Below are 16,158 nucleotides of genomic sequence, written 5' to 3'. Positions count from 1 at the left end.
ACGTGCGGTGAGGTTGATGGCTGGTGAGGCACTGACTTCATCACAGTCAGATTTACAAACATATGAACCCTAAAGAGTATCTTATTCACCATTTGATTGGCAGCAGTTAACGGGTTATGTTTAAAAGCTCATACTGGCATTCTTCCCTGCTTGGCACTCAGCATCAAGAGTTGGAATTGGGGGTTAAATCACCAAAAATGATTCCCGGGCGTGGCGCCGCTGCTGCCCACTGCTCCCCTCACCTCCCAGGGGGTGAACAAAGGGATTGGTCAAATACAGAGGACAAATTTCACCACACCTAGTGTGTGTGTGACAATCATTGGTACTTTACCTTAACTTTAACTTTACACATACAAACTGTAGCACACAAAAAATCACATTTAATAAAAAAAAAACGTTATTATGGTCTCACCTTTACTTATAAGTGCGGGAACAGTGGTGTTCGTGTTGGAGGAGTTGTGAATTAATGAAATATGAAATCCGTGCTGCAGTCTGCAGGTGTACCTAATGTTGTGTCCCTGCAGTCGTTCACGGCTCCTCCGGCGCGAGCAATGTTGTTTTTGCACTTTTTGGCTTCTTGTTAAGTGACTTTTTTTGGGTGGATTCGGTCTTGCACGTGGAGGGTTTGGGTGTGGGCTTTGGTTTGTGTGGCGCTCCCGTCGGGGGGTGCAGTCTGCGGCGGAGGTGCAATAACCGGCACCAGGAGGCGGGATTACGCGAGCCTCACACAGTGTGTCTTTGCAGCAGTTTTATGATTGCTCAGCACAAGAAATACGTTACACACATAAAGTTGTTGACAAAATACACTGTACATTATAAACCTCAGCTAACTAAACTATGGAAATGTATAATATAATTCATATAGCAATACGGTCTCACTGCACAGCAGGCCAGCAGTTAGCCGAGTCCGCAATCCATGTTGAGGCACAATTGAGTGACGTGCCTCAACTGGCTGCTGATCACCGCACCGTCTCTTCTCAGTATTTGAACAGCAAATGTGAAAATCCAGCGATGTTGAATAAAAACAATCAAAAACTGGTGAAGTTAAATGGAAAATAACTTTATAGTATAATCATGCATCCATCCATTTTCTACCGCTTATTCCCTTTGGGGTCGCGGGGGCGCTGGAGCCTATCTCAGCTACAATCGGGCGGAAGGCGGGGTACACCCTGGACAAGTCGCTAACTCATCGCAGGGCCAACACAGATAGACAGACAACATTCACACTCACATCCACACACTAGGGCCAATTTAGTGTTGCCAATCAACTTATCCCCAGGTGCATGTCTTTGGAAGTGGGAAGAAGCCGGAGTACCCGGAGGGAACCCACGCAGTCACGGGGAGAACATGCAAACTCCACACAGAAAGATCCAGAGCCTGGGATTGAACCCAAGACTACTCAGGACCTTCGTATTGTGAGGCAGATGCACTAACCCCTCTGCCACCGTGAAGCCCTAGTATAATCACTGGATACATATAACAATTTAATAATTTTTTTTTCTTTTTACATTTTTTTTCTTTCCATGACGTGCGGTCACTAGAGGCAGGTGAGGCGGGGCCTCACCTGCCTCTAGTGACCACACGTCACTGCGGTACCAAAATATTGGTATCGGGACAACACTAGTCCGTTACAAAGTTTTATATATATATTTGCAAGGTGTATATAAAACGTTGATGGAGTTGTTTTAAGTTAAGGGCTTTGAAGGCTGCATCTGCAGCTTTCAAGCGTTTTTTTAATCATGTGTGATCATGTCTCTCATAATGATTGTGAACGATAGGCACAATTCCCAAAAATGTGCAGTTCCCCTTTAACACATTTTGTTAAAGCATGACTTATTATGATTCATTGTACTAATTATGAATTGTGGTGTATTTCTATTTTTTTATTTTTTTATTTTTGTATTGTAATAGTCAAACACTTTAAAAGCACTTTATCCTACAACCTTGAACATGTGACATTACCATTCAAGCCTTTTCAAGAATCCGTTGCACATGTATGACCCTCATTCCTCACTCATTCTTTCAGTTATCTCTCATTCCTTGTTTCCATTATGTCAGCATGTGTTGCATGCTATGTGTTCCAAGCATTGTTATCCTCTATGACCGAACGCTGCTGTCACGGATTACAAACCTTCACATCTGCTTGTGATTATTGGCATTTTGTGGAGGTTTAAACGCTGAAGCGACGGCATAACCGACCGTAAAAACACCTGTTGCTCGCATATGGCGCGCGTGTGTGTGCGCACACAGAGAAAAGAATTCAATAAGTGGCAAACGAAGGTGTATTTTTAACACTATACGTCTGCATGCCTTTGCAGATGGTAATGTTGATTTTGGAGGCCTCACAGAGGGCTGGCTGCTGCGGGCCAGGAAACATCACTAGCACTAGGGCCATGTGGGACCTCGCCTTAAGGAGAAGAAAAAGAAAAAAAAACCTTTGGAGATTTTTTTCACAGCTCATTGTAAGCAATCAGGCAAATAGAAACTTGCAGTGGAGTGGAGTGCGGTGCACAGGAACTGACAGGCCAGCCAGCAGACGCTAAACAGACCACTGGGTCTCACGTAGCACTTCTCCTGGATTCACCATCTCTTGCCGACTAAGAAAGACCTGCAGATGCACCTGAGCAGAAGCCTTGCATCACCCCAAGTCAACCTGCGCACAAACCCTAGGGGATGTTTGTTTTTTTGACGGAGCTACAGGTGTTTTGACTTGAAAGACACTTTTTAAGGGGGGAGTCATGGTGTTGCCTGTCATTGTGGTTTGTGCAGTGTTCGTGCTAGCCGGGTCGGGACAGGCCCAGCGACAGAGCCAGAGTCGAACCCCGAGGCAGGACGGCTCGACCACCCCGTGGAGGCAGGTGATCCAGTGGGAGAACAACGGCCGTTTGTTCAGCTTGCTCAACAGTGGAGCTGAATATGTTCCATCTGGAACTGCCGCCCAGGACCGGGATCACACAATAGTGGTGGCCGACACTCGCCCTCAGTCACCCCGAAGGACTCAAGGGGGCAATGTCCGCAGACAGGCGCCATCGAGGGGATCTTCGGAGACGATCCGAGGGCAGGCCAGGCATCCTTTTGGCTTTGGAATAGTGCCTGATAACTGGAGACAAACTGCAGGTGCAACAGGTGGAACTCGCTTCCAGGGATCCACCGGGACTCGAGTAAGGCAATCCACATCCTCCTCATCTTCCTATCCATCATCTCCATACAACATACCGTCATACCCTCAGTATCCCGTCCCTCAGCAGCCTGTCTATCAACCAGTGCCATTTGACCCCAGTTATGGAGAGGCGCCATACCAGAGCTACGAGCCACCCTTTCAGCCGGTTCCAGGTGGGAGTTATGGCGCTGGAGGATATGGTGCTGGACAGGGGTACACGGGTGGAGGGTACACGGGTGGCGCCCCAATACTGCCAGGTGGCGCTCCCATGCTTCCAGGTTCTCCCTCTGAATTCACAGACGACAGTTACCTATACTATCAGCCTTATGGCTTTGGGACCAACCCTGTTGCGGCCCCACGTCCTGCACAGCCACCCTTTCAAGACGGCCTGGATCGCAGATATACTCACAGTCTCTACAACGAGGACCCTGCCGCTGCAGCCGCTGCAGCTGCTGCTTCCGCCGCCGCCGCCGCCGCCGCCGCCGCCGCCTCCGTCCTCGAAGCCACAGCAGTCCAGTCCGGACCTGGTCCCGGCCAACCCCCGGTGCACAGTCCTCAGTATGAGCAGTTCCCACCGTTTGGAAGACCCCAGCCACCCTTCTTGCAGCCCATCCCATCCGGAAGAAACTCTCCGAACTCTGCCATCGAGCAAAGCAACGTCGGGAGCGTGTACCAACAAGATCGAAGAGGTAAAGTAAGCTTTATTTTTTGCTCCGGGTAGAAAGTGTACACATTTTGTTCAGGAAGTTGGACTGGATCTCTCAGGGGGAGAGAGACGGGGTTTGAAGAAGACTTATTAAATATTTCACATAGTCGGAACGACTTCACTTGCAGCCACTTGGGGGATTTCTGTCTTTGAGAAGATCATCATGATTCCTGGTAGGAATTTGCATGCAAAATCCAGCAGGTTTATCAGATGTCTTAAGCAATCAGTCTAAAAGTCATCCAAATGCTGCCTGTGCTGTGTTTTTTAAATTGAGAAATCCCAGCACACTAGAAGCACTGTGTTTGCATATGAGGGGGTGGGGGGGTTCTGTGCGTTTCACGTGCAGTTTGGTAACGGCGAGGGTGACCTCATTGGGTCTGGCGGGAAGGGGGGAGGACTAACTCTGGCACTTGGGGACAGGAAAGAGTAAGCAAAGTTGGAGAGTATAGGGAGAAAATGGGAGGGGTACAGCAATTCACCACTCCCTGTGAACTAGGGAGGGAGATATGGAAAGTCCCCCTTCAGGAGTCCTCTGAGGTAGAATAATTTTGAACATGCTTAACAAAGTTACATTGAACATGTTGACATTTGCATAATTCAGCAGGTCTGAAAAAGGAGTGGAAAGAAGGCTTTCATTAGGACTGTCAAAGTGAGCGTAAGTTAATAAAACATGTGGACCACAACAAGAACTACTTAGAAAAGCTTGCAGCTCTCAGGCGAGCCCCGCGAGTATAGCTGCTAATACCAAAAACAAAAGCAAAATTGACGCGTACAATGTGAGATTTCCGAGGTTCCCCGTGCCTTCGGGCTGTTTGAAGACGAGGAAAACAAAAGAGCTTTTTTGACTCAACAGTGCAGATTTGTGTTTTAGCGAGAAGCAAACACCAGCATTTGGCCTTTCGAAAAGCTGAGAGCGAAAGCTCCCATAGCGCTAAATAATATCAGGTGTGTCGACGTCACACTAATCTCGATAGTAGTTTTACACACATGGAATGGGAATTAGAACTATTACCGATAATAATACCACGGAGGCTCTAAGTCTCTAAACACAAAATGTTGCGCTCGTCTTAATAACGTATTTAATTTACTTTTGAGTAGAACTTCACTGTGTTTGGTCAGTAGCTAAAAAAGCAGGAACAATGTGCGTATATGCAAACTATCATAAACATGAGCGGGATGCTAGCTCCTTAAACTGAGCTCTAACATTTTGTTTGTACAAAATGTATTTATATTTGTGTACTTCTTACAAATATCACATTAAATGACTCACAATTATAAGTAGAGGTGATGCTTGGTACATGGTTTTATTCCGTCTTAAATAGGGCATACAGTCCTGTAATAGATAGTAATCTATCTATTTGTATCTTATATATATATTTCTTTTATATATATATATATATATATATATATATAAAAGAAATACTTGACTTTCAGTGAATTCTAGCTATATATATATATATATATATATATATATATATATATATATATATATATATATATATATATAAATAAGAGAAATACTTGAATTTCAGTGTTCATTTATTTACACATATACACACACATAACACTCATCTACTCATTGTTGAGTTAAGGGTTGAATTGTCCATCCTTGTTCTATTCTCTGTCACTATTTTTCTAACCATGCTGAACACCCTCTCTGATGATGCATTCTGCTTTGTCTCCTTGTTGTGTGCGCAGTTGTGCACTGCACTCTCTAAAAGCCGTAGATGCTAATGTCACATATGCATGTACAGTAGATGGCAGTATTGTCCTGTTTAAGAGTGTCACAACATTGCTGTTTACGGCAGACGAACTGCTTTACGGTAGACGAAAACATGACTGCTGTAGTTGTGTGTTGTTACCGCGCTGGGAGGACGTTAATGAAACTGCCTAACAATAAACCCACATAAGAAACCAAGAACTCGCCCTCGATCATTCTACAGTTATAACGTGATTGGTCAGGCACGCTGTTTATATTGTGGGAAAGCGGACGTGAAAACAGGCTGTCGACACGTCACTCAGGTCCGCCTGAATTTCGGGAGATTTTCGGGAGAAAATTTGTCCCGGGAGGTTTTCGGGAGAGGCGCTGAATTTCAGGAGTCTCCCGGAAAATCCGGGAGGGTTGGCAAGTATGAAATAGGGATAGGTATCGTTTACATTTCAACAGATACCAGAACCAAATCGCTACCAAAAAAAAACCGGTGCTGGTACTCTTAACAGTGCCTAACCCTGTACTTAAGTATTGAAAACATTAAAAATGTTTGTTAAAAAAAATAAAAAATAAAAAATAAACAAAACAAAACCTTTTTATTTTTATGGAATCTTAAAATCATACTAATTTTTATTTTATTTTTTAAAATCATAATAGTCCCCTCAATTCCCCCCAAAAATGGATTAACTCGCTGGACTAAAAAGACAATGCAACATACATCCATAAACGTGGATGCATATGCCAAAGTGCAATATATTTATCTGTACAGTAATCTATCTATTTGTATCTGCACCTTATTGCATTTTTATCCTGCACTACAGCGAGCTAATGCAACGAAATTTTGTTCTTATCTGTACCGTAAAGTTAAAATTTGAATGATAACAAAGGAAGTCTAAATCTAAGTCTAAAACTCACTTTTATTATTCTCTGGCTTTTAAATCGGCGTGAGTCTTGTGGTCCTCTGTGTCTTTCATTGTTTAATTCAATTGTATTGATTAGTTTTTTATTGTTTTATTGTATTTCATTGATGTCTTTATTATTTTATTGTTATGTTTTTTACTTATTTCATTTTAAATGCTTGTAATTTGTTTACTTTTTATTGTTTCTTTTGATGTGCAGCACTCTGGGAACAGTTTTGTTGTTCATAGTGCTGCATAAAAGGGATACCTTACCTACTTTTTCAGCTGAACTGACTTGTAATTGAATTACTTTAATGATATAAAATAAATGATAATTAGGGGATACATTCAAAAACAAATAAAATACAATACAGAACATTGATAATGTGCAAAAAAAAAAAGACTCAATACTATTTAACATAGGGAAATTGATCCACAGATGATAACATAATACCTACATCATAATATATTGGACATTAAAATTTGAAATTATATGAGGCTTGTATTGACACTGTAGTTATTTTGGGGTGAAATTATGACACATTGTTGTTTTGAGTACTGCTCCTCCGTTCATCCAAGTGATGGATGACAGTTTATTGTAGGACTTACTTACTTGCTGTGGCAAAGACGTGTTTGAAAGTGAGTTTATCTCAAATAAATACACACTTTGCACAACACTGCAATATGGCCTTCTTCTAATATTCATAAACAAAGCCGCCGGCCATCAGGACTGAAGAATAATTAGACAATAATTGGCCCTGATTAATTCATTAAAAAGACGCTGCAAAGCATGCTAAGTTATTTCGCTCATTAGTCGTAGCCTGGAAAACTACTAATGATCCAATCAAACAAATTCTATTATACACTACAAGCTTGATGCCATGTTAAGGTTTATTCTATAGATGAGCTATAGTAATAGTCATAATAATATGTGAAATAATGAAAGGAAATGGACATCACATTAATTGTAAATAATTAGCATTGTGGTAATCAAATAATCACATCCAATCTAGTGATTCTCAAACTGTGATACGCGATATGAAGTATCATTGTTGATGATGTTTGCGCTGTGTGTGTATACTGTTAAAGTGGTCAAAATATTAAGTATTTAAATGAAACATCTGCCTTGTTTTTAATGAATACTTAGGCCTACAATGTTACTCTATTTTAATGTTGGTCAAAATGGTGGTACTTGGAAAGCCAAGTTTTCTTCTAAGGTGCTACTTGGTGAAAAGGGTTTGAGAACCACTGCAATAATCCATTATAATGTTGTAACCTTATGATTAAAGTAATGTTTATTTTAAATAATCACAATAATTAAATTGTATCTACACCCTTTTGTTCAGTGAAAGAAACTGTAATTAAATGCAATTAATATGCATAAATATCATTGATTAAATGTATATAAAAATGCTGAATTTCTTTACTAAAATTAATATTTTCTATTTATTTAGACTACCGTATTTTACGGACTATAAGTCGCAGTTTTTTTCATAGTTTGGCCGGGGCTGCGACTTATACTCAGGAGCGACTTATGTGTGAAATTATTAACACATTACCGTAAAATATCAAATAATATTATTTAGCTCATTCACGTAAGAGACTAGACGTATAAGATTTCATGGGATTTAGCGATTAGGAGTGACAGATTGTTTGGTAAACATATAGCATGTTCTATATGTTATAGTTATTTGAATGACTCTTACCATAATATGTTACGTTAACATACAAGGCACGTTCTCAGTTAGTTATTTATGCCTCATATAACGTACACTTATTCAGCCAGTTGTTCACTATTCTTTATTTATTTTAAATTGCCTTTCAAATGTCTATTCTTGGGGTTGGGTTTTATCAAATAAATTTCCCCCAAAAATGCGACTTATACTCCGGTACGACTTATATATGTTTTTTCCCTTCTTTATTATGCATTTTCGGCAGGTGCGACTTATACTCCGGTGCGATTTATACTCCGAAAATATGGTAATCCCAAAAACCGAGTTTGCACGCCTGATTTTCACTGTGCCAAAACAAAATTGATAACATTTTATTTCAGGAAACAATTAAAGATAAATAAACTCAAATCAGAATTATATTAGAAATCATCATTGTGTACCCGATAGAGATGCGCGGATAGGCAATTATTTCATCCGCAACCGCATCACAAAAGTCGTCACCCATCCGCCATCCACCCGAACTAACATTTTATCGAAACCGCACCCGCCCGCACCCACCCGTTGTTATATATCTAATATAGACGATTCAAGGCATTAGTGAGGTTATAAAGCTTTTGCCTGTTAAAGAAAGGAGACTGATCCAATGGAGCAGAGACATTCAATGCGTGCCACGCTGTCACGGCCCAGACGCACACCAGTGCGCAATCATCTGGGAGCCGCGCTGAGCGCACCTCCAAGCGTGCTCGCGCCACTCAAACTGCTGCAGGCAGCTGCGTTCACACATGCATCTGTAAGCCCTGTTTTAACATCCTGTGGCACTCTTCTGGGATCACGGCGGACGAAACTGCTCATGCTCAGGGTGTTTGTGGAGATTTGGGGTTTTGCACAAATGTGATGCACCATGTTAGATGTCCCGGTTTTGTGACTGTCGTAGACATAAACAGCGTCGCAGCTCTGGCAAATCACGTAGCTAGCATTACTATCATCCTGATTTACAACCTCATAAAAACGAGTCCACGCTGAACTTTTCTGGCCTTTTTTTCCCCTGGTCTTTAGTATTCCCTTTTTTAGTTTGTCGCGTACCACGTTTGCTGCCGGCGTTGCCATCTTTTTTTTTTTTCTTCTTCTGTTGTGGCGTGCTGCAGGTGCCTGATGATAAATAATTGCCTGTTTCAAAGAGTGTTGCTCGTTTTTCGTATGTGGGTAACAACATTTAACTATGTATATATATTTCCGAATTGGTTTAACTGCCACCCGCCTGAATCTACCGGTATTTAAAATCTAATTTTTTTTTATTTCAACCGCCCGACCCGCGGATAAAATCTTTTTTTTTTTAATTTCAACCGCCTGACCCGCGGATAATACGCGGACTCCGCGGTTGTGTTCGCAAACCGCGCATCTCTAGTACCCGAACAGCATTTGAAATTAGTTTTTTAAGATAATCGCAAAGGTTAAATGATATGCACTGCAGAAGATGAAATCCGATTGCAAACCAAATAACAAATGTTTTTCCCTCATTTTCTAACTTGTACTTTACAAGTCGACACATCATTAAAAAAAAAACTGCGCTAAAACTATGACTCACTTCTTCTTCGTCTTCAGTCTGACCTCAATAAATGTGAAATATCCGGATGTGACGCTGCCTCTGTAGCTCACACAGTCTTTAGCTTAAAAGTATGTTAAAGGCAGCCTGCGTGTCCTTTATTATTTTTATTTTTTTTATTTTTTTTTTACTACTTCACTGGTATAAAACGCCTGGCAAGATCTAAGTTCTCCAAAGCGTGTCCCACTTAGAGCGTAATACTTGGTTTTGTCACATGCTGTTGAGAGCCGATCAGCTTTTGGTCTCTCCAAACACTTTATCCTCATAAAAGAGACCCAATTTCTCATTTGAAAAGATTAAAGAACAAAGTCTTCCTCGGTGGAAGAGAGAGAGAAAAAAAAAAAAAAAATGCTGTGGTCTCACACGGCTTTTCCAATGTTTACATGGTCTGCCTCAGGAAGTGTGGCCCTGTCCTACTACATCTGCCTCAGAGAGGGAGCACTCAGTGGGGTGTTTGCATATGAGCCGGCAACTTAAAGTTCTTATTTAGACTGTGTCATGATGGCGAGACTCACCTGGTTGTGAAACACTTAGCAAACATTACGTTTTGGAACGTCCTCTGTGGTTTTTATAAGCACGCCATAAACATAATAACATAAAAATGTTGTTACAGATGCTTGAACATCTGTTGAAATTGTGTGTGCTCGGGGCAGCCCCTGGCTAAATTAAGGCCCTGAGGTTTTTCCACACTCTTTTATTTATGTGAAAACATTTAATTTGATGCATTTTTTGTACTCAAACTAATTCATGGGAAATAAATTGTCCAATATATATATTTTTTTTAATCAATCAATCAATCAATCTTTATTTATAAAGCCCTAAATCACAAGTGTCTCAAAGGGCTGCACAAGCCACAACGACATCCTCGGTACAAAGCCCACATACGGGCAAGGAAAACTCACCCCAGTGGGACGTCGATGTGAATGACTATGAGAAACCTTGGAGAGGACCGCATATGTGGGTAACCTCCCCCCCTCTAGGGGAGACCGAAAGCAATGGATGTCGAGTGGGTCTGACATAATATTGTGAGAGTCCAGTCCATAGTGGATCCAACATAATAGTAAGAGTCCAGTCCATAGTGGGGCCAGCAGGACACCATCCCGAGCGGAGACGGGTCAGCAGCGTAGAGATGTTCCCAGCGGATGCACAGGCGAGCGGTCCACCCCGGGTCCCGACTCTGGACAGCCAGCACTTCATCCATGGCCACCGGACCTGTGCCCCCCCCCCCTCAAGGAAAAGGGGAGCAGAGGAGAAAAGAAAAGAAACGGCAGATTAACTGGTCCAACAGGGGGGCTATTTAAAGGCTAGAGTATACAAATGAGTTTTAAGATGGGACTTAAATCCTTCTACTGAGGTAGCATCTCTAATTGTTACCGGGAGGGCATTCCATAGTACTGGAGCCCGAATAGAAAACGCTCTATAGCCAGCAGACTTTTTTTGGGCTCTGGGAATCACTAATAAGCTTTTGCCGGGACATATGGTACAATGCAATCGACAAGATAGGACGGAGCTAGACCGTGTAGTATTTTATACGTAAGTAGTAAAACCTTAAAGTCACATCTTAAGTGCACAGGAAGCCAGTGCAGGTGAGCCAGTATAGGCGTAATATGATCAAACTTTCTTGTTCTTGTCAAAAGTCTAGCAGCCGCATTTTGTACCAACTGTAATTTTTTAATGCTAGACATAGGGAGACCCGAAAATAATACGTTACAGTAGTCGAGACGAGACGTAACGAACGCATGAATAATGATCTCAGCGTCGCTAGTGGATAAAATAGAACGAATTTTAGCGATATTACGGAGATGGAAGAAGGCCGTTTTAGTAACACTCTTAATGTGTGATTCAAACGAGAGAGTTGGGTCGAAGATAATACCCAGATTCTTTACTGATTCGCCTTGTGTAATTGTTTGGTTGTCAAATGTTAAGGTGGTATTATTAAATAAATGTCGGTGTTTAGCAGGACCGATAATCAGCATTTCCGTTTTCTTGGCGTTGAGTTGCAAGAAGTTAGCGGACATCCATTGTTTAATTTCATTAAGACACGCCTCCAGCTGACTACAATCCGGCGTGTTGGTCAGCTTTAGGGGCATGTAGAGTAAGGTAGGTGTCATCAGCATAACAATGAAAGCTAACACCGTATTTGCGTATGATGTTGCCTAGCGGCAGCATGTAAATACTAAAGAGTGCAGGGCCAAGAACCGAACCCTGAGGAACTCCGCACGTTACCTTAACATAGTCCGAGGTCACATTATTATGGGAGACGCATTGCATCACTGCAAAATAACATAAAATAATTAAAATACACTGTTGCACAGGACTACTGCCTTACAAGATCAGCACTGAGGATGTGGGCCATGAACAAAGTGGAAAGTTTGCCATTATATTCTTATCGGTGATGGAGCAGGAAGGGGCTCGGAATACGTTGGAGGTCAAATTTCACGTGAAGCTAATTTGACATGCACATCTTCATGCAAAATTGTTGTGTTCAAAAACAAGAAAAAAAATAAAAAATTAGGAGTATTTTATTTGAACTAAGCAAAATCTGGCTTGTCAAGACTTTCCAAAACAAGTAAAATTAGCTAACTTCAAAGAACCCACAAATACCTTAAAGCAGTGGTTCTCAACCTTTTTCCAGTGATGTACCCCCTGTGAACATTGTTTTAATTCAAGTACCCCCTAATCAGAGCAAAGCATTTTTGGTTGAAAAATAGAGATAAAGAAGCAAAATAAAGCACTATGTCATCAGTTTCTGATTTATTAAATTGTATAACAGTGCAAAATATTGCTCATTTGTAGTGGTCTTTCTTGAACTATTTGGAAAAAAAGATATAAAAATAACTAAAAACTTGTTGAAAAATAAACAAGTGATTCAATTATAAATATGTCCACAAAAAATTAAGCTGTCAACACTGAAGATTGCATTGTTGCATTGTAATGAATGGAATAGCTTACTTGATTTGATGTTCAGTTTATGAACTTAAATTCATATTTTCTTGAAGTATTATTCAATAAATATATTTATAAAGGATTTTTGAATTGTTGCTATTTTTAAAATATTTAAAAAAAATCTCACGTACCCCTTGGCATACCTTCAAGTACCCCCAGGTGTACGCGTAACCCCATTTGAGAACCACTGCCTTAAAGTAAGTATATTCTCACTAATAACAAGTGCACTTTTCTTGGTAGAAAAAAAATGAGACCTTTTTGCTCAATATGTTGAAAAATATTCTTAAATTAAGTAAATGCTATTGCAATTATCTTGACATAATGATCATGATTTTTTTTTTCATGCTTGAAGTAAGAAATTATTACTTTAAAAAAGTAGTTTTATACTTGTGAGTAGGGATGTCCGATAATGTTTTTTTGCCGATTTCCGATATTCCGATGTTGTCCAACTCTTTAATTACCGATACCGATATCAACCGATACCGATATCAACCGATGCCGATATATACACTTGTGGAATTAACACATTATTATGCCTAATTTGGACAACCAGGTATGGTGAAGATAAGGTCCTTTTTAAAAAAAAAATAAATAAAATAAAATAAGATAAATCAATTTAAAAAAAATTATTGAATAAAAAAAGAAAGTAAAACAATATAAAAACAGTTACATAGAAACTAGTAATTAATGAAAATGAGTAAAATTAACTGTTAAATGTTAGTACTATTAGTGGACCAGCAGCACACACAATCATTTGTGCTTACGGACTGTATCCCTTGCAGACTGTATTGATATATATTGATATATAATGTAGGAACCAGAATATTAATAACAGAAAGAAACAACCCTTTTGTGTGAATGAGTGTGAATGAGTGTAAATAGGGAAGGAAGGCTTTTTGGGTTGGTGCAGTAATTGTAAGTGCATCTTGTTTTCTTATGTTGATTTAATAAAAAATAAATAAATAAAAATAAAAACGATACTGATAATAAAAAAAACGATAATTTCCGATATTACTTTTTAAAGCATTTATCGACATCTCTACATGTGAATGTCGATGACACAGCTTTGCAACAGTTGATATTCTAGTTTCAAGCATGTTTTACTCAATATAGGTCATACAATCTCAGCAACAAGCTATAATATCTTACTGACATCATTTAGGACCAAACCCCTTAAAACAAGTAAAACACTCTAACATAAAATCTGCTTAGTGAGAAGAATGATCTTATCAGACAGAAAATAAGCAAATGTCACCCTTATTTGAGATATTTTAATCTCGGTCCCATGCATAGCGTGTGATCTGCGTATAGTGTAGTGTCGAAATATGATGAGTGGAAATGCAAATCCCAGCAACCCATTGAAGACTGCATTCAAAACTATACTGAAAAAAACTTATTGAGCCAAAAACATAATGTGGCTTTGATATAGGCTTTCTTTTTCCTGTTTGCAGTCTCTACAATGTCAGGACGTGGTGTAGCTCCATTCTTAACCTTTTTTGACCTTGTGGTCCAATGTTTCCAGTACAGAGGGGCCCGCTCAAATATTAACAGTGAATTACAGTACACACTAAAAATTGCTGGGTTATTTTGATAACCCAGCAAGTTGCGAGTGTTGGGTTAAATTTTGGAGTTATTTTTATGAAGAGCAATCCATTTTTTTATCATTTCAACTCAATTTCTGGGATTTCAAAACTATGAACCATTTTTGGATTGTTTTACAATGAGTAACGCATTTTTGGGAAAAAGGCTTTTTTTTATTAATTAGGTACTTTTTTCTTGAAGGGAATTTTATTAAGGATTAATCTCTTTACCATTATTTACAATCACACATCTTATGTACTTGAAAATATTTGAGCATGCTGTATAGAACTACACTGCAAAAAGTCAGTGTTCAAAAACAAGAAAAACAATACAAAAATGAGGGGTATTTTATTTGAACTATGCAAAATTATCTGCCAATAGAACAAGAAAATTCAGCTGGTCAAGACTTTCCAAAACAAGTAAAATTAGCCAACCTCAATGAACCCAAAAATACCTTAAAATAGTTATATTCTCACTAATAACAAGTGCACTTTTCTTGGTAGAAAAAAAAAAAAAGAGTCCTTTTTGCTCAATATGTTGAAAAATATTCTTAAATTAAGTAAATGCTAGTGCCATTATCTTGACATAATGATATGCATACATCATGATTTTTTTTTCATGCTTGATGTAAGAAATTATTACTTTAAAAAAGTAGTTTTATACTTGTGAGTGTTGATGACACAGCTTTGCAACAGTTGATATTCTAATTTCAAGCATGTTTTACTCAATATAGGTCATACAATCTCAGCAACAAGCTTACTGAGATAATTCAGGACCAAAACCCTTAAAACAAGTAAAACACTCTAACATAAAATCTGCTTAGTGAGAAGATAAGAAAATAACCAAATATCACCCTTATTTGAGATAGTTAATCTTACTTAGATTTCAGTTTTTGCAGTGTACTATTGTCATGATCCGTTGCCCGGATCTTGTTTGTTTAATTTTTGACTCCCTCAGTTCTTGTTTTGAGCACGCCTAGGTTTGTGTTTTAGTTGCCATGACTGCAGATTGTATTCACCTGCCTCTGATTAGTGTTCGGGACGCTCACCTGCTCCTGGGCTCTAATCAGAGAGCTACTTATTACCTGCTTTTTGCCACTCTCAGTCTGGCTTTCTTATTTGCTTCTACGAAACAGTTACGACGGCTACTGATTTGATTCCTGAGCTAAGCTTCGCCTTTTTGTTTTCCTGTTTAGATGCTAAGCTTTTCTTGTTCGCTATTCCATTAGCTGCCCGTGCTATCTGCCCGTGCTCTTTTATTTGTATCCCGCATGATTTATGTATAATAAATATTTTCCTTACCTGCACCTTGCCTCCGAAGTCCTGTCGGCATCCTGGGAGAAAGATCCAAGCAGTAAAATGTGACCCCGCTTATGACCATACGCGACAATTCTTGTGAAAAAAAGCATCACTCATATCTTGCTTTTCAGTATATTAATGGGATACAAATAATTTTGATCAGTAGTTGGGAAGGAGTATGACAAACCAGCAGTAAAATGTATAATGTTTAACCAACTATTGTGTCAAGGATTGATTGATTGATTGAGACTTTTATTAGTAGGTTGCACAGTGAAGTACATATTCCGTACAATTGACCACTAAATGGTAACACCCGAATAATTTTTTCAACTTGTTTAAGTCGGGGTCCACTTAAATTGATTCATGATACAGATATATATAGCATATATACTATCATCATAATACAGTCATCACACAAGATAATCATCAGGGTGTATACATTGAATTATTTACATTATTTACAATTCGGGGTGTGGAGGGGGGGCCGGGGGGGGTAGGTTTGGTTTTTATCATCAGTCATCAACAATTGAGAACAGAGAAATGGATATTGAAACAGTGTAGGTCTGACTTGGTAGGATATG

General features: G+C 39.6%; 1 protein-coding gene across 1 annotated transcript in view; it reads left to right on the top strand.

Annotated features, from left to right (window-relative positions):
- The first annotated feature begins 2,479 nt into the window (after positions 1-2,479).
- The window catches only part of loxl1 (lysyl oxidase-like 1), a 71,798-nt gene continuing 58,119 nt past the window's right edge, over positions 2,480-16,158 (top strand). The window contains exon 1 of the mRNA XM_061964468.2: positions 2,480-3,849. Coding sequence (XP_061820452.2) covers positions 2,739-3,849 — 1,111 coding nt within the window. The 5' untranslated portion in view covers positions 2,480-2,738. The remainder of the gene's footprint in view (positions 3,850-16,158) is intronic.

This window comes from Nerophis lumbriciformis, linkage group LG06 (genome assembly GCF_033978685.3).
Source record: "Nerophis lumbriciformis linkage group LG06, RoL_Nlum_v2.1, whole genome shotgun sequence".
Taxonomy (NCBI): Eukaryota; Metazoa; Chordata; class Actinopteri; order Syngnathiformes; family Syngnathidae; genus Nerophis; species Nerophis lumbriciformis.
The sequence above is the reverse complement of the archived record's forward strand: the minus strand, read 5'-3'. Positions and strand labels throughout refer to the sequence as shown.